Genomic DNA, 18,450 nt, shown 5'->3' with positions numbered 1-18,450 from the left:
ACCAAACAATTTGTGGCAAACTTTTGGATACGCTGCCAACTCTTTGGTTACGACACCAAACCCTAATTTGGCAGTTCCAAAGGCATGCACGAGTGCGCCATTCCGCCATGCTATTGGCTTCCAAACGGAAGGTAACAACAATCAACGGCTATCCTTCCTTCTGAGATGCAAATCTCATCCGTACAAGCTTGCCACCAAACCACATGACTTGTGGCAACCTTTTGGCTACGCTGCCAACTCTTTGGACACGACACACACTTAGCTATGCCAATTATTAGGTCACGACATCCTAGTTGGCCACGCCAAGAGCATGCGCAAGCCATTCCAGTACTGTGTCCGCGCCACTGGCTACCAACGGAAGGTATCCATAATCAACGGCTACCCTTCCTCTCAAGATACGAAATCTCGGCCGTCGAAGGTCGCCACCGAACCGGCAAGCCTCTGAATTTTAATACCTTCCAATCAATAGAAATATGCTACACGTTTTCCACGAAAACACTTGAGAAATCAAAACATGTCACAAACTGGGGGATGCTCATCATGGTATTGATCTGGCGGTTTACAGCGTGCAGCGTGCAATACGCCCGTTGCAAGAAAGTGTCATAAGAGTAAGGCGGTTAGTAATGATAGGAAATAATGATGAAACGTATCCTTCATTATGGAAACATCAATTCCAGGCGTTATCCGTTACCATTCTCTTCCATAACTCAACCGTTTCCACTTCTTACGAGGCCAGGGTACGTTTTGTTGCGACTTGTATAAATAGGTCTCACATATTTCCACCAAACGACAAGTTTTGGTCAGGAGAATACAACACTCAGAAATCACCTGTTGGCTTTCCATATTTCTAGTGTTTCACTTTCTGATACAAGTTGTAAAACAACCACTCTTCAGAATCAACTATTCTCGTCTCAACACTCTCTTCGCTTCCCTCCCCAAGACCAACCTTTATCCTTCACTTTGTGACCGAAGAAAGTCTGGAACGACCATTTCTTGGTTTAGGCCGGATTTGTACAGATTGATCTCTCGAATCTAAAGTACTCCCATGTAGTACATTGTTTAGGGTTTAGACTCGTTTCTCACCCATACATGAAATTACCAAAATCAGCAGAAACCGTTTTCACCCTCAAACAGTTTTGTAGAATGAAAAAATCATTATATGGCCTAAAACAGGCGCCTAGGTGTTGGTTTGCGAAGTTATCAACAGACTTGAAGAATTATGGTTTTAAACAGTCATATTCAGATTACTCTCTTTTTACTATGAAAAAGGGAAATATGCAGCTTAATGTCTTACTTTATGTTGATGATTTGATTGTGGCAGGCAATGATCTTGTTGGACTTCATAATTTTAAAACGTACTTGGGACAATGTTTCAAGATGAAGGATCTGGGAAAACTGAAATATTAATTTCTTAGGATTAGAGGTGGCTCGTAGTAAACAAGGTTTCTACATATGCTAGATGAAATATGCATTGGATATTATCATGGAAACATGATTATTGGGTGCAAATCCTGGAGATTTTCCAATGGAGACAAAACATCAACTGGCATTGGAAAAAAGCATTATACTTGATGATGTGGAAAAATATAGAAGATTGGTAGGTCGTTCGGTTTATCTATCAGTCACGAGACCAGACCTAGCTTACTCAGTGCATATTTTATCACAGTTTATGCAACAACCAAAAGTGGAGCATTGGGAAGCAGTACTTCGTGTGGTTAGATATTTGAAGAAGAGTCCGGGACAAGGAATTTTGTTACGCTCTGATAGTGGTCTTAGTTTAAAAGGATGGTGTGATTCATATTGTGCAATCTTTCCATTCACTAGACGTTCATTAACAAGATGGTTTGTTCTTATTGGTTTCTCTCCTGTTTCTTGGAAGACTAAGAAGCAACATACAGTTTCTTGTTCCTCAGCAGAAGCAGAATACAGATCTATGGTAGCAGTGACATGTGAATTTAAGTGGTTGAAACAGTTGCTTGGTGATTTATGAGTTCATCATACTCATGGGATGAATCTCTTTTATGATAGTGAATCAACATTATATATTGCTCAGAATCCAGTATTTCATGAACGAACAAAACATAACAAGGAAGACTATATCACCCTCCTATACTCCTACAACGGTGCAATTGGATGATATCTTCACAAAAGCCTTAGGGAAAGCTCAGTTTAAGTTTCTTTTTTCCAAGATAGGCACTTGTGACCTGCATGCTCCATCTTGAGGGAGGGTATTAGGAATCAGACTATATTTAAATTATTTGTATTTTAGGGAAGATGAATTACGTGCAATTCACGTATTGTGTCTTGATGACGAAGACATATGAATGTATAAATATCTGAAAGATGAATGAGAATTTTAAGACTGGTCGAGAACTTGACATGTAAGATGAACATATTTGGTTCAACGCTTTGTGTTTCAAGGAAAGGACACGCAAGCTCAAGAAGGAACGACACCATCGTTCTTGCTTAAGGTATTTTACTGCATTTATCGTTATTTCAATCGAGAGAGAAAAAAGTTGGGCATTCATGAATTTTTTTTTTAGCTCATCCAAGTATAAATTCCTAATTAACCGCTTATCGTTTCTAACAACACCGACCGTCTCATATGGAGCCGAGACTCGTTTTTGTTAGAGGCGACCGGTTAAGACTGAGCGTGCAACGGCTAGTCCATCCAACATTTACCGAATCCAACGTTTATGAATCCACTCCCTATAAATTGAATTGATTTCAACTCTAAAATCACACCTTCTCCACCTTCTACTACACCTACAAATTCTTCATAATTTCACTTCGATCTTCATCATTCAATGTCAAAATCTTTCAATCTAAAAAAACGGTTATCAGAATTTGTGGTCCTAAGTTTTTTCTAGAAGAAGATTCGGTCATTTGCACAGCTTATGCTTCTCAAACAAAAAATAATATCCACGGTACGAATTTTACACGAAAGAGGTTTTCTCTCATAATTTCAAACAAAAAACAAAAAAATAAGTTTTTGCAATTAACTTATACGTTTTCTTTCATTTGTTCCGCTTAATAATACATGACAAGTTGGCAACTATACAGGTATATCAAACGAACTGAGAACATTATGCTTTATGAAGACTAAACAATGCAAGTATGGAGCCCGATCGACCCATGGTTCATATTCAAATTCAAGTTCGGATTTTTGACTTGCCATAAACTTTGAGCAAGAGGAGAAATTAGCTTCCAAGTTCACACTATGATGTATTTACTGGACCGATTGGTCGACATCTATATACATGCATGCATGCACCTCAACAAAATTCGCCAAGTTTAACCAAAGCAATCAAAGTGCGAAGGTCAAACCTATCACATAGTGGGTTGACAATTTGCTAAAATACAAACTTCCCATGAAAAGTCAGAGAGTTTGCTTAAAGAAAGCAAGTTCGAAAACAGATACCCCAAGCAATATCTCCAATTCTCCATATTTGAACTCAAACATATTTGACTAAAGAGTTTGAGTCAAAGAGAGGATTATACTAAACCCAACTTGCACACATATACTCGTCTAACCAAAGAAAATTCAACAACTTCAATCATTTCCCAGAACTGAAGCTTCATAAGGCTATATATATATATATAGGTATTAAAACAGAGTAATAGCAGTCACCTCTTCTTTGTTGTTTCATATCATGAGGAGTACTAATGGAAATCTTGTTCATCTTTTATCAGTAATATTGTTTTTCTCATCTCTATTCATTCTAAAAGGATCAGCAAAAACAGGAGAAACGAATTCCTCTGATGGTACGAACATATATTTATCGAGGCTCATTAATTATATATCTGTCTCATGTTAGCTTCTTTTTTGGTTCATTTGGAGTGTTGAGATCTCTCCAGTTTTAACGTGTTTTTTTATTTATTTTGATTATGTTAATTTATCAGTGGAGACACTAGCGTTGTTCAACTTCGATATACCAGCTGGTGAAGATCCATGTCTTCCTACACCATTGTCATGGCTTGAGTGCAGCTCGGATGATACCCCACGAATTACAGCATTGTAAGATAAAATCTCAACTTATTATCTCTGTTTCATGTATAAGGATACAAAGCTTCGAGATCATTTGGCGGATGTGACTGTAGTATAGTGACGATACCAATGACCTGAGTTTGAAACTTGTCAGCCCTAAATTCTTTCCGATGAATTCACAGAAATCTCGGCGATGCTGGACTATATGGAGCTATCCCAGACTTTAGTGCCATGGATGCCCTTGAAATCATGTGGGTAACCTAATTTTTATATTTTTTTATTAAACGTAGTGAATTTACTGATTTGATCTAATCTCATGGTTTACAAATTTTCCAGAGACCTCAGCGATAACCTTTTCTCAGAAGAATTCCCGGATTTCTTCGCAAACTTCCCGAAACTGAAAGTGTTGTAAGTTATTTTTTCGAGTGGATTTTGATTAGTATTGAATTTTAATTTCCTTCAAATTTGCGTATTAAGTATCGTGATTCTGAATAATATTTCATTTCTTTGTAGGAATTTGGCATATAACAGTTTTTATGGAACAATACCTACTTCATTATCAAATAACAAGAAGTTAGAGCTGACGTAAGTGAACAATGTCCATTATACCGATATTGGCTCAACGTTATTAACTGAGTTCATGAAAATCATGTCAGAAATCAAACTTGTTTGTCTTTTTTTGCTGGTCATTTCAGGTTAACAGGAATGGAGTCACTCTTGTGTTATTCCGATGAAGACACATGCGAAACTGATACAGGAACAGAAACTTCACCAGGAACAAATGACGGAACACCAACTAGAACTTATGGATTAATACCCACTGGTTATACTCCTAGGAAAACAAAAAGTCACAAAAAGAAAACAGTACCGATTGTGCTCGGAACTCTAATTCCGATTTTTCTAATCTTTTGGGCTATTGTTGGATTACTAGTCGTCAACCATCAAAAGAAAAAAGCTGCGGCAGGTAACAACATTCTCAACTTTCATCTATTATCAGTTTAATTGCATTCCTTGCATGCATGCAGTCCTAATTATATAAGGTTGAATTGATTGTGTTATAGAGCAAAAGAATGGGGCTCATGCGCCAGGAAAGCAAGTGCATCGAAACGAAATGGAAGACAATACGCAGAGTCCCAATCCATTGCTGCCTGAAAACGAAATGAAATATCAAGATCCTGGGCTTGCCGCTGAAAACGTTATACCTGATCATCACGAAGTAGATATCGACCAACAAGCATACCCGACAGTCTAAGCTATTTGAGTTGGAGCTTTTGTTATTAAACTTATTGTTTTGATTGTTTTTAGGGAATTTTGGGTTATTAACCAAAAAACTGTTTTAATATATTTGTAAATCATACCACTTGTGCTCTATTAAAATACGAATTTCATCACAGAAGTCAGTACTGTAAGTATTATGTGTATTTGCAAGAATTATCACAGTACAAAATGTTTAGTTTTGAAAAAAAATAAATTTGGGCTACTATTAAAACTGGTGGAAAATGATGAACATTATCAAATTACCAACTGTGTAAATAAAGAACTTCAAAATTTCATTAGTTTTGAAAAATATTAGAATTCGGGAGACTACCGATTGTACGACCGATAGATAATGAACATCACGAGACTACCGATCATGAAAATAATAGAATTCAAAATTTCATTAATCTTGAGAAATCAAAATTTGGGACGGCTATCACAATCGGTAGATAATGAACATTACGAGACCACCGATTGTGCAAGTAAAGAAATTCAAAAATTTATTAGTTCTGAAAAAAATGAATTTGGTGCTACTATCACAATCGGTAGATAATGAACATCACTAAATTGCATTAACTTTGAAAAATTAGAATTTGGGGTGACTATCACAATCGGTAGATAATGAACATCACGAGACTACAAACTGTACAATCGATAGATGATGAACATCACAAGATTACCGATTATACTTTATTTGAACAGAAAGGTACAATCGATAGACAAAGTACTCTATTATCTACCTATTCTGAGACGTTAATGACGCTGAATGCACTAATAGTTATTGGACCTTCTATATCATATTCTTCATGATATTTCCCACCTTCTTCTTCATACTCATAGTTTTTTTATTTATTTTAGGTAAACCTATTTTTTTTTTCTCCTCTCTTTCTTTTTGTTGTTGTCCTTCTTTAAAATCTTAAATCTTAATAACTCAAATAAGAACTTAAGTAATTTTTCAGAGCAAAAAAAATTTCTTTTAGAAACGACATGCTATATAAAAAGGTGCTACCCCATATTCCAAACAACTTCCAAGAAATAAAAGTGTAAAAAAAAAAAAACCAATGAATAAACCGAGCTTCAAGAAATTTGAAAACTATCCACTAATACACTCAAAATCCTGCTACTTTAAAAGGCAAGAACTGTTCAAAATTCTGAAATAAGGTTCCCAGGTATTATATTGATCTCTCCTGGACTTGCCACTTTAAAGAAGCTGAAGTTAGCTGAACCATAGAAGTGATGCTACACAGTTCCAGTGCACAAAAGGGCAACCTAGTTCACTTCCCAGCTTACTTGCCCCAAAAATCTAAAGCCTAACCTAGCAACATGTTCCATGGTTTGACAAGAAAAAGAAAAAACAGCATTTAGGAGCTTAAAAACTTAATGACACAACCGGGTGAAGCCCACGGAGTTTGTCTTAAGATGGTCGTAAGACTCTTATTTAAGCTTCAACCCACTTGGCTTCCATATTCTTCTTGTTATAGCCCTTCTTGTTGTAGCGCCGATCCGTAGGATCCACAGAACAATAAGTTTCAATAATGACCTTTTGAAGAACTCTTCCATGCTTTAAAACATATTTCGCCATCTCCATGTCCCCAGTGAACTTTCGAATCTCAATAGACTTGAGGCTTACCACCAAACAATGAGGTACTACCTTAAATGTTGAAACGTTCCCGCTGCCGTAGCCAGTACAATTGACCTACAACCAATGTTTCAGATAAATATGATGAAAATCAACATGGGAATGAAGTAGGAACTGATGTAAATTGGTTAGCTTCTTTTCGTTGCTCAATTAAAAGCAACAAGAATAACAAACATATTTGAGAAGTGTAATATACCTTATCAATGATGAGCGATTCCAAATTTGGAGAGAGCTCTAGAAAGTTGAGTAGTGTTTTCATTTGAATATCATACACTTCCAATCAGATCAAATTACCAAAGGTAGGGGAGCTTGTAGACAGAACCTTTGCGCGCTTGAGAATCTAATAACAAGGCATACAAAAAAAAAGATACTAAAGTGTTAACAATTATACATCCTATTGATTGTAGAGTAAATTTGCATTTGTCAGGTTCAAGCTTTGCCAGAGGGGTATGAGCAGAACTTATGGTATCGTACGAGACATTTTGGAAAGAAAAATCAAGAGATATATAGAACAATTGAACTGCCAAGGTTCTAAGAAAGAAACACTAAAAGGTAAGCAAACATACCTTAAGGTAAGCACCTGAGATTTTTAAGAGCTTTACATAGCAGAATTTCTCTATAAACTTAGATAAAGGACCAGATCTGTTCTCTATGTCACCTTCAAAGCATATATCTGCGTCATGTAGTAATGGAAAACTATCCACAACAAAATCTTCCGGCAGCCAATCACAGTAATGGGGCATCAATCTTTGATCCTGGCATATTCCATTCTACTAATCCCACCACCAGTTAGAGTGAAGAACTTCAATGCAGGAGCTGAAAAACTTATGAAATCAAAATTCTCCCAGCCACAATTGGTCAAATACAATTCTTCAAGTACTGGGCAACTAGAAAAGAGCTTCCTTGCCAATTTCTCATCATCAAATATAATCTCTGTAAGCCGAAAGATCTTAAGTCTTGGAAGAGAAATTGAGTCCGGAAGCTCCAGCCAATATTGTTCTCTAAACCGAAGCGCTAACATAGTTAAGCGATTCACAAGTGAAAAGGGAATCAGGAATCATCTTGTCATCGCTTAGGTATCCGTCTCACCCAAAAAGAATGAACTCTTCAACTTCACATTTCATTGCCGTCGTGATCCATGAATTCACCCGCTTACGATCGAAATACCCATTTTCACAGTTAAGACAAAACTTCTTTATGTTTAACATATTGCGTTGAATCAATACTCTATCCATAAAATCCATGAACTTATACGTCTCCAACATAGTGGCTTGTTCATCATAAGCTCTCCCCCCTGTTAAAATGATTCTACGAGGTCCCATGTCGAGAAAATCAAGAACCGGAATAGATACCCAGACATTCTCCCATCTTTTCGATAAAATGGTAGTGGAAACTGCGCATTTAGTTGGAAGAAATGAGAGTATATGATGAACAAATGGATCAGGAAGTTTACTAATCCTATCCTCTCCCACACCCATATTGTGTTCGTAGTAGTTTCTAAAAAGTAAACCAAAGTTAGTAAACAGCTATTCATGTTCAACGTTTAAACAAACACATACTAAGATCAACACAAAAATCAACACTCTTGAAATTCACTATAAAGTTAAAACTGCCGCAAAATCATACAAGCATCAACCATGAACAATTATATATGAAAATGGCATTATAAATCCTGGAGAACTTCCATTATCATGACATGATTTGTTGTTTTTTTTCAGGAATTCATTGTGGCATTCAATCATATATATAAAACTCATCAATTGGTAAAAATCCAAGAAACCCCATTTTGTTACAAAACCCTAGAATTAAGTTACGAAGCTACAAAGTTTTAAGTTTCATTTTCAAGAAAGAAAAGAACAAAATTACAGACAACAAGTACGAAAAACAAGAAGATATTAAAAAAAAAAAAAAAAAGGAAAAAACCATACCTTTACGTCGGAATCGATTTTCTGGAGTGACTCTGTATTTTATAGTCCATGAGCTCACGTAATTCTTAGCGAACCACCCCACGAACTATATAAAAACTGTCTACTGATGGTCAAAATCTGATCCCTGTGAAATCCAAGGAAGGCGGTTTCACCCTCGCGTAAGGGGGCGGTTTAATAAGATTTTTTGGCGGTCCGTGCAGATTCTGCAGAACCATTTGCTCATAAAAATCATTGTACTGTGTCTTTTTATTTAATTTTTGATTATTTTAGGTTTGTTGTTATGATCAGATTTCAATGGTGAATGCCATATGACACGCGGTGGGATGAGAAAAAATGAATCACCAATTCATCATGCATCTTTCTTCACAGCTCGCCGAGAGTTTGGTCCTTGTTATTATGGCAAAAGAGCATGAGCTTTTCATAGTTCGATGAAGGGGTTGCTTCAAACCTGGTCTCATTCTTACTTTTCGAGTTCAGGAAAAATTATATGGGATCCAAAAGATGCGGCAGTTATTGGGACCCGCAACAGTATAATTTTAAGATTGAGTAAATTGGAAGCTTAATCCTAGCTTAGGCAGCCGCTGCTTACAATAGGGTGCATCCGAATTTTGCAAGTTCAATCTTCAATTAGGATGTACAGTTTTTGCTCAATTTTCTTAGGAAATTTTTTGCTTTTTTTTAAGACCTTTGGTAGTTGCTTTTTACATTAATGTAATCCTGTCTTTCTATCACCCAAAATAAAAGAAAAAGAAAAAAAAAATAAAAAATCACAATCAGCCCCACTTATGTTTAGAGCATCTCCAACTCAACTTCCTATTTATTTAGCCACCAACGATTTTTCCACTTTTTAGCAAAAAAATACTTCTCCAACGGAATTGTGGGGAGTAAATGTGAGATGAGGTGGAAGGTCGTCTTCAAGACATCCTCAAAGCCATCCTCTGATTTTAGAGGTTGATTTAAAGGATGTGAAGAATCCTAATCATCCATTTGTTTTAAATTAAATTAAAACAATAATTCTGGTGAACATACACTCAAATCAGAACTTGAACTTTTATGTTGTTGGATTATTTTTTAGTTCTTAATTATTTTCTTTTTGTGATTGAAGAAGACGGAATTGGGCATCTCGTAGAAAAGCTAAACAAGAAGATGATGTATCTTGCCCAAAATCTCTGGTTTTATTTTTTTCAGTCTCTATACAAAGAAAGAGTAAAAAGATTGGCATAAAGAAAGAGAGAACAAATACGTATTAAAAGAAAAAAAACTGGAGTTGCAGCTGATCAATAGATTTAATGTATCATATAATTCTTTGTTAAGAAGACAAACACCAATTCCATGTATATACAGAGTATGAACACGGAGTTTGGAAGTCTTTAAACCTGATTTTTTCACGTTTTGGTATTTTAGACTGTTGCTCGACCAATTAAATGATTACAAATAGACTACTAATTTCCACATAAAAGTCCTCCGTTGGAGATGATATCTCAGACTTCGTACAAATTAGGAAAATTTGTCTCCAAGGATGTCGTCACTTAACACCCACGTAGGAACCACATTGGGGTTCCGTTGGAGATGCTCTTATAAGTAGACATCGACTTAGTCTAATTTGACTTCGTGGATGATTTTTTTATAGATACCGAATGTAGTAGCATGAAATCTTACAACTAACGCTATAGATCTAAACATATTTCTTGTAAAAATGATAATTAAAATGCTAAAATTGTAAAAATGGACACATGGATTTTTTACATGGTTCGATCATTATGATCTACATCCATGGTTCTTCATTAGTGATTGTTATAATTACATGGATGTTACATTTAGAATTTCCATTAATCAGTATTTGGAGCTCTAGATCTAGTTTTTGGGGAAGAAGATGATAAAGAAAATAAAGTCTCTCCTTCTACAAAACGCGTGTCTCTCTCCAAAGTGTGTCCTCCTTTTCTCTCTCCTGCCTTTCTCTTTATATAGGTGTTTACATAGTGGATGACAGCTAATATGTAGTGGAGTACAGCTAATAATGCCCCTATTTTCGGATTTGGCGTGCGTTATTCTTGCACACTCATATTGGATCTTCTCACACGTGCTACGTTCTCACGCGCTAAGGAAATGGATGAATCTCGCACACTAACAAAATAGTTAGTGTTGTGCGATATTTTGTCCCTACACCAAACTATCCCGGCTAAATTGGGGTCTATAGCTAGATGACAAAATAGGGTCATTAAGAAATATTTCAAAGAAACCCCTTATTCACTATTTATGTTAATACCTAATATACCCTTGTTAAATTAATGCTAATTCGGATTATTAAATAATATTTAATAAAGCTAATCCTGAAATTAACTTTCATTAATGCATAATCAACAGTTGTAAATTTTTTTAATTTTCTTTCGAAAAACTCGCTCCAGGATCGGTTTATGTTAGTTAATTTGTAAAGCGATTCTGGGTTGAGTATTTTGAAGTGACGAAGTAAACCCAGAATCAGAGTTTGAACAATAACCAAATAAACCGATTTCTAAACTATATAATCCGATTATGCCTTACTTTCAGAAAAAAAATATTCATTACATAGTTTAGGAAATTAGCGCAATACATATAGGATTCAATATGGGAATTTCAGAATTTGACACATCAAATGCTCGTCAATGAACCTCCGAGCATGTCGGTATAACGTCGTGTATTCTTTGTGGTGAATGAACTTTCTTTCCCCATTACGAATTCTCCATAGCCCGTTGAAACGTTCCAGCTGGAATTCAATGAGTTCTTATATGTTAGTATGTGAACTAGTGTAGTTGACATAGGTATATAAATGATCGCATTACTCACTTTTTCCCTAAGAGGAGCTCGTGGATGATAGTGGTACACCATATTTCTAACTCTTACGTACTCTCGCATTGCCCCTTTAATGTATTGGAATAGAAATGCCAAGTCTCTCCATTTGTGGTTGTCGGGATTCGCGGTACGCCCGTAAAATAACTCTTTAACTCTCTTCCAAAATATTGAATAAATTTCATTCGGACGTTCACGGAACGTATTAGCAAAGGATTTAACGAGACACAAATCTTCAAACGGTTCCCATTCCATTTTCTAGGCTAAGTGTGTGATATGAGAGTGGCTGAAAGAGATTGTCCTCATATAGATAAGGACTCAACGGCTATTTTTTTCAAATTCAAATCAAACTATCGAATTTTAGATATGTCAACATAAACCGATTGTGTCCTTACAAAATCATATAAATTGTGCCTCTTAACAATCGGGCTTTTTTAATGCACATGTAAATCGATTGTCAAAGTTACAGAACTTTTCTTCATAAAAATCGGACTACATATTTATACATGTAAACCGATTCTAAAAGTTACAAAACTTTTCTTCATAAAAATCGGATTACATATTTAACAAGTAAACCGATTCTGAAAGTTACAAAACTTTTCTTCTTAGAAATCGGGCTACATATTGGTAGATGAAAACCGATTCTAAAACTGAACATTTGGGAAACTGTCAGAATCGGTTTACATATAGTTATATGTAAACCGATTCTGACAGAAAGAATGTCGTAATCCTCTATTTTTTCCACACACACTAAGTCATTCATAAACTAGAAACCAGATTAAGTCATTAATAAACTAAGAGTATCATCAAACATAATTCGACAATAAGTTTAAGACAAGACATAAGTTTTGACTCCATAATTATCCATAATTAAAGACATAAACATGAATATAACCATTCATTCATGAACGTCACCACAACGACCACGTCCACCGCGTCCTCATTTACTAGGTTGGGCGCTTCTCGATGCACCTTCAGACATCTTTTTGGTAGGGGCTCTCTTTCTCTTCTTCTTTGGCTCCTCCTCCTCATCATCATTATCATCCTCTTCCTGCTCCCCAAACTTTGCACCAGCTTCTACATATTCAATACCGTTTAATTCATCAATTAACTTTTCATTGGCCTTCACATTTTTTCCTTCCCTGATTTCTAGATTTGCCTGAGTTATCAAGTGTCTGACTCATCTTCTCTGTTTTAATTTCAAATAACAAACATTCAATATATAACGCTAAAATCATTAACAAAATCGTAATTGAGTAACAATACACACCAAGTGATCGAGAGCCGTATCTTTGTCCTATATCTTGGGCCTCTCATCTACTCGTATCACTCGAGTATGCGAAACTTTGAGGTACCACGGTATGTAACCCGGAATTGCCTCGCCATCTGCTCGAGATGGACCATCCAAAGGATATCTGTGAAACGCTCTGTCGTCCCAATAATCACATGATGGTAAAGGTTCGTGAATAATGAAAATATCATTATCATATGATTTGGTTTTTGTCTCATTGATGTTGAACATCTTGTGCGCCTTTGGGATTTTTTGTATGTAACCGCATTGTCTTGCGACTCTCGTCGGGTTGTACATTACATATCCTCTTGGGTGAAACAAAGGACCACAATATTCATTTTGCTCTCTGCATCCAACCTTCTTTCCTTTTTTTTAGACAAATCCTTCTTGTAAGGATCAAAGACAACATCCTTCTCAAGTTGTCTAATTGGCGTCTTAAATTCAGAAAATCCATTTTTTGTTTCTTCGGCTTTCTTCTGTAGTTGTATTTGTCTCCATAATGCTCTCCGTCCCATTCCTTGTTCTCAAAAGCCCTTTTAGCAAAGATTGGGAAGTGCAAATATATCCACGCATGTAGTAAAGCCATATTCCCTCCGAGTTGGTTCCTTTGATCCCTAGAATCCTTTCTCAACTCCTTCAATGAGTGTGCAAGGATGGCAGTGCTCCAAGAGTATTCGTTCATCTTGTCAAATGGTTGCAACAGCTGGATAAAGTTGGCCCTCAAACGGGCACCGGAAACGTCGGGGAATATAACATCTCCCAGGACATAAAGGACATACTTGGCCGTGGCGATGATACGTCGTGGCGTCAACTCTTTTCCCTCAGTACGAAGCTTCTTTGTTCCCACGAAGTTGTCCCTCAGCTTCGAGAGATGGAATATCCTCTGCTTTGACTTGCCTACTAACATCTCCTTCTTGGTCTTCTAGTCATCCCATTGGAACACTTCCTTGGTCCACGCATAAATCTTGATCTTTTCCTCTTATAATTCTTTTCGGCTTGATTTTTTTGCCTGTAAAATACGGATTTAAGCGGCAAAAAAAAAAGGAATAGAATGCATTTTTAAAGTCAAGGTACATAATCGGTATACTCAATATACATATAAAATCCGATTCCTAACATAATAAAATTAACAATCGGATTTTGTGAAGTGCTAATGTAAACCGATTCCAGAAATCGGTTTACTCGACATACATATAAAGTCCGATTCTAAACTAGACAATCGGTTTTTTGCGAAGACATATGTAATCCGATTCCAACAAAATAAAGTTACAGGAACATTGGCTACAAGAATCAGACTATTTATACATTAACGTTCACCTATTTCATTTCACATGCAGAACAATCGGTTTATAAGTTTAAGAACATAACCCGTTTCTAACAAGCATCGGGTTAACGTAACCCGATTATGTGAACACTGAAATTTTTTGATTTCAAAATTCTCGATTTCTAACCTAAAACATGTTACTAAAATATAGTTTAGAGGATTGGGTTGATAGAAAAGTACCTGATTCGACCCATTTCTTCCTCTTGTGCGATACGGAGGCTTCGGATTGTTCTTGCACTTCCTTCGTTCTATTTCGAATCGCTTCAACAAGTCCGGGATTGTCGTCACTAGAATGATTCATGTTAGTAGTATACTTAGTTCTTGGGTTCGACATTTTATAGAAGAAAGAAAACGATTAATCGTTTTTGAATCCTCGATCATCGACGATTTTGGTTTCAGAAAAATAAAAACAGAGGGAGTAGAGGAGATGAAGAATCAGTTTTTAGGTTAGAAATGAAAATTGATTTTTGTTAGTTAGGTTTATTAAGGATTAATGGGAGTAATTTAGTAATATTAATATTTTTTGAGGATAATTTTGGTAGTTTACATAAATATTAGACACCCCTTATCATTGTGTATAGGTAGATGAAGTAATCTATAGGCCCCAATTAAGTGGCATAGGCCACAATTTAGCCAGGAAAACTATGTGTACATTGAGAAAACTGAATTATTGCACTGTTTGTTTATAACTCCTAAATATAGACAAAATAATAGAAGAAGAAAACAAAATATAAACTATTCTCATAGAAGAAAAAGAAAAATCTAATGGTCATTAAATTAAACCCAACTTGGACATGCTCATATCAATTATACGCCAGCTTGAATAATTCAATCAAGACAGGTTCAAACTAATATTCGATTAATGTACGTAAACTTGAACCCAATTGATGAAGCTTAATCAAGGCTATATACATGTAACATAACCAGGTAAGAGAGTCATCTCTTTTAACTCCACTGCTTTGTTCATATCACTCTAAGCCATAATCAACAATTTCTTGATAGCATATATCATGAATCTTGTTCATTTCATATCAGTATTGTCTATCTCATCTCTTATCATTTTATCAGCATCAGCACAAACACGCAAAACAAAATCAACTGATGGTAAGTTCTCGTTACTTCATAGGCTGCTAGCTATAGCTCATGGATTTCATCCACCTTGCATTCCTTCTTCTTCTAGTTTTTTCCTTTCAATTACGTTGTGAATATAGTAGGATTTTAAGATGTAAAATTAACTTGCTTTATCCCCTTTTGAATTGTTGGAATGGTTATTATTCATCAGTGGAGGCACTACGGGTGCTTGAAGCTAGTTTTGGGATTATATCATTATCAAGTGACCCATGTCTTCCAGAACCATATTCTTGGATTAAGTGTAGCTCCGATGATACCCCTCGAATTACAACTATGTACGATCCATAACATAATCATTACTCAATTTCCCTTCATTTTGATATCTCTTGAGGTTATATAATAGCATCTGTAAAGCTGATACTGTATTTATTGAATTATACAGAGATCTTCATGATGAGAACATTTATGGAGTTACTCTCCCGGATTTCAGTTCCATGGATGCACTTGAAATCATGTGAGTGATTGAAGTTTGTATATTTCATGGTATTTCATTACCGATTTCTTTATTATTCATGCTATTTTTGCCAGAGACTTGAGCGGTAACATTTTTAGTCAAGAATTTCCTGATTTTCTTGCCAAGTTTCCTAAACTCAAAGTGTTGTAAGTAATTTATTTTTTCCTCTTTGAAATTTTATGCACAAACTGTCCTAATTTATTATTCATGAATCAGTTGTTCCTCTCTCTGTTCCTCGCAGGAATTTGGCGGGTAACTTCTTTTATGGAACAATACCGACTTCATTAGAGAATAATAAAAATGTAATTGTGACGTAAGTGAAAGATGAAACTGTTACTTAAGTTTTTGAGGACTTATTCAACTTATTAGGTTGAAAATCAACTTCAAATAATTTTTATTTTAGGCTGACGGGAACGCAACAGGGATTCTTGTGTTATTCTGACAAAGAACTGCGAAACCGAAACAGGGATAGGAACTTCACCAGGAACATCGACTCGTAAGAGTAAAAAGAAGTTACCAATTATACTAGGAACCGTAATTCCAATTTTTGTGATATTTTGGGCCATTGTTGGATTTCTGGCCGTCAATAATCAAAGGAGAAAGGCTGCAGCAGGTATAAACATTCCCCACTTTATCGTATTATTAGTTTAATTGCTTTCACTGCAGTCCTAATCATGTGTGGCTAATGATGTTATAGCGCAAAACAACGGGGCTACTATGCCAGGAAAGCCAATTTACGGAAATACAATGAGTCCCAATCCGCTGCTGGATGAAATGAACTATCAAGATCCCTGGCTTGGGGCTGAAAGCGTTATACTCGATAATCTCGAAGTAAATACCGACCAACAGGCACACCCGACAGTCCACACTATTTGAATTGGAGCTTTTGTTAAACTTACTGTTTTTGATTGTGTTAGCACAACTGCCACTCTCCATGGAGACTCTCAGCAGCATCAGTCAGAAGAGGAATGAACCAGCTCTAGAAGTTAGCCTTGTATTTCGTTCTTTAAGTTAGCATTAAACTCGTTCTCAGTTTGTTAGTCAGTATTTTCAAAATCTGTAACAACTTGTAACAACTTCTGATATAAATAAGATCTCTATCTCCACAACCAAAACTGTGGAAGATATTCTACCTAAATATCAAGTTTTGACTTGGTATCACCCATCGATTTGAAACACGCTTCCAATCAAAACCAAAACAAAACACAAAAAAAAAACCCATTATCAATGGAAAACAACACCTATAGCTCATCTTGTTACCTTTAAACTCACAGAAACTAATCATTCCCTTTGGAAAACAAAATTTAAGTCAATCCTCAAAGGATATGGACTTACTGTTTTTATTAATGGAACTCAGGAAATACCTCCAAGAACCCTTCCAGATTCAGAAGATATAAACCCTCTTTTCACAGACTATGAAGCACAAGATTCGTTAATTGTGAGATGGCTCAATTCTACACTTACACCTGAAGCACTTTGTCATGTCAGAGGCTTGGATACCGCTAAGCAAGTTTAGGACAAACTTTAAATCCACTTTGCTCCAAAAACAAATGCTCACAAGATGAGCCTTAAAAAACAACTACATTCGATGAACAAAGGTAACAAATCTTTAAAAGCCTTTTTAAATGAAGCTAAAAATATTTTTGATCAGCTTGCAGCAACTGGGTATGTTGTTTCATCTTATGAGATGAAACAATTCATCGTCAATGGATTGAATCAAACTTATGATCCAATTGTTACTGCGTTGAGTAACACTGAAGACATGAACATGGAAACGTTCTATTCTCATCTTCTCACATTTGATGTGCGGCTTGAGAAACAACTTGCATTAGTCCAGCAACCCATAGCCAATGTTGCCGCTTCAAACTCAACATACACCAATAGAAATGGTGCAAGGAACTGCAATCAGCAGAACCGTGGATCCAATCAAATGAAGAATAATAATTTCCAGTGTCGCAATCAGCCTGCTCCAAAAACCTTTGGAAAACCATGTCAAATTTGCAAGAAAAAGAACCATCAAGCTGTCAGATGTTGGTTTAGGTATGAAAAATCAAACAATAACCAACCAAAACCGCCTTCTGCTTACATTGCTCTTCCTGAAGGTGACCATAACAATGATTGGGTGATGGATACTGGTGCTACTCATCACCTTACTGCTGATTTGAGGAACTTGACAATTCCTCATGAATATGATGGCAATGAACAAGTACAAGTTGGTAATGGAAATTCTCTAAACATTGCTCATGTTGGTAATGCAACTTTCACGCACAACTCAAGATTGTTTAGTTTAAATAATATCTTTCATGTGCCTAAGATTAAAACAAACTTGTTATCTGTTTCCCAATTTTGCAAAGATAATGGTGTCTTCTTTGAGTTTCACATATCTCATTTCTTTGTAAAGGACAAACACACGAGAACAATGCTGCTGCGCGGGCTGAATAGGAATGGACTGTACATTTTTTAAGGATTGGACAAACTAGACAAACCAGAAAAGCCACAAGCTCATGTTGCATCTTCCTTGCCGATTTGGCATCAACGTACGGGTCATCCCATGTTGCGTATTGTCTCGAGCATCTGCCGTAGGCTTTCTTTACCAGTTTCTAATAAACAGT

The 18,450-nt window shown here is 36.1% G+C and overlaps 3 protein-coding genes across 5 annotated transcripts; 2 read left to right on the top strand and 1 right to left on the bottom strand.

Moving 5' to 3' along the window:
- Window positions 1–3,637: 3,637 nt before the first annotated feature.
- Window positions 3,638–5,477, top strand: LOC113321261 (LRR receptor-like serine/threonine-protein kinase IOS1). Of its 2 annotated transcripts, none has more exons than XM_026569161.1 (7): window positions 3,638–3,765; window positions 3,904–4,018; window positions 4,171–4,239; window positions 4,325–4,396; window positions 4,502–4,573; window positions 4,684–4,952; window positions 5,050–5,477. In XM_026569161.1, the coding sequence occupies exons 1-7, from the start codon at window positions 3,654–3,656 to the stop codon at window positions 5,238–5,240; spliced, it is 900 nt and encodes a 299-aa protein (XP_026424946.1). In that variant the 5' UTR covers window positions 3,638–3,653; the 3' UTR covers window positions 5,241–5,477. The 2 variants fall into 2 exon arrangements, with proteins under 2 accessions (XP_026424946.1, XP_026424945.1); XM_026569160.1 differs by having other exon boundaries at window positions 4,316–4,396.
- A 2,149-nt stretch (window positions 5,478–7,626) lies between these two features.
- On the bottom strand, window positions 7,627–8,362 carry LOC113322329 (F-box/LRR-repeat protein At3g59200-like). The gene is made up of 2 exons (XM_026570404.1): window positions 7,974–8,362; window positions 7,627–7,885 (listed from the first exon to the last, which is right to left on the bottom strand). Exons 1-2 carry the CDS (start codon window positions 8,360–8,362, stop codon window positions 7,627–7,629), a joined length of 648 nt encoding a protein of 215 aa, XP_026426189.1.
- Window positions 8,363–15,186: 6,824 nt separating this feature from the next.
- On the top strand, window positions 15,187–16,938 carry LOC113321036 (senescence-induced receptor-like serine/threonine-protein kinase). Of its 2 annotated transcripts, XM_026568918.1 has the most exons (7): window positions 15,187–15,357; window positions 15,536–15,659; window positions 15,767–15,838; window positions 15,913–15,984; window positions 16,080–16,151; window positions 16,242–16,451; window positions 16,536–16,938. In XM_026568918.1, the coding sequence occupies exons 1-6, from the start codon at window positions 15,264–15,266 to the stop codon at window positions 16,336–16,338; spliced, it is 531 nt and encodes a 176-aa protein (XP_026424703.1). In that variant the 5' UTR covers window positions 15,187–15,263; the 3' UTR covers window positions 16,339–16,451; window positions 16,536–16,938. The 2 variants fall into 2 exon arrangements, with proteins under 2 accessions (XP_026424703.1, XP_026424704.1); XM_026568919.1 differs by lacking the exon at window positions 15,913–15,984.
- The last annotated feature ends 1,512 nt before the right edge of the window (window positions 16,939–18,450 follow it).

The sequence above is a fragment of the Papaver somniferum genome, chromosome 11, assembly GCF_003573695.1.
Source record: "Papaver somniferum cultivar HN1 chromosome 11, ASM357369v1, whole genome shotgun sequence".
NCBI lineage: Eukaryota > Viridiplantae > Streptophyta > Magnoliopsida > Ranunculales > Papaveraceae > Papaver > Papaver somniferum.
This window is presented reverse-complemented; position numbering and strand designations above follow the sequence as displayed.

What these genes read in the sequence shown, in the direction of transcription:
- LOC113321261 (XM_026569160.1), top strand. Translation starts at nt 3,654, where the DNA reads ATGAGGAGTACTAATGGAAATCTTGTTCATCTTTTATCAGTAATATTG. An exon ending in ATGGATGCCCTTGAAATCAT is followed by an intron (nt 4,240 to 4,315) that starts GTGGGTAACCTA and finishes CATGGTTTACAA; the next exon opens with ATTTTCCAGAGACCTCAGCG. An exon ending in TTCCCGAAACTGAAAGTGTT is followed by an intron (nt 4,397 to 4,501) that starts GTAAGTTATTTT and finishes ATTTCTTTGTAG; the next exon opens with GAATTTGGCATATAACAGTT.
- LOC113322329 (XM_026570404.1), bottom strand. Translation starts at nt 8,362, where the DNA reads ATGGGTGTGGGAGAGGATAGGATTAGTAAACTTCCTGATCCATTTGTT. An exon ending in GAAGAGTTCATTCTTTTTGG is followed by an intron (nt 7,886 to 7,973) that starts GTGAGACGGATA and finishes GCTTCGGTTTAG; the next exon opens with AGAACAATATTGGCTGGAGC.
- LOC113321036 (XM_026568918.1), top strand. Translation starts at nt 15,264, where the DNA reads ATGAATCTTGTTCATTTCATATCAGTATTGTCTATCTCATCTCTTATC. An exon ending in CAAAACAAAATCAACTGATG is followed by an intron (nt 15,358 to 15,535) that starts GTAAGTTCTCGT and finishes ATTATTCATCAG; the next exon opens with TGGAGGCACTACGGGTGCTT. An exon ending in ACCCCTCGAATTACAACTAT is followed by an intron (nt 15,660 to 15,766) that starts GTACGATCCATA and finishes TGAATTATACAG; the next exon opens with AGATCTTCATGATGAGAACA.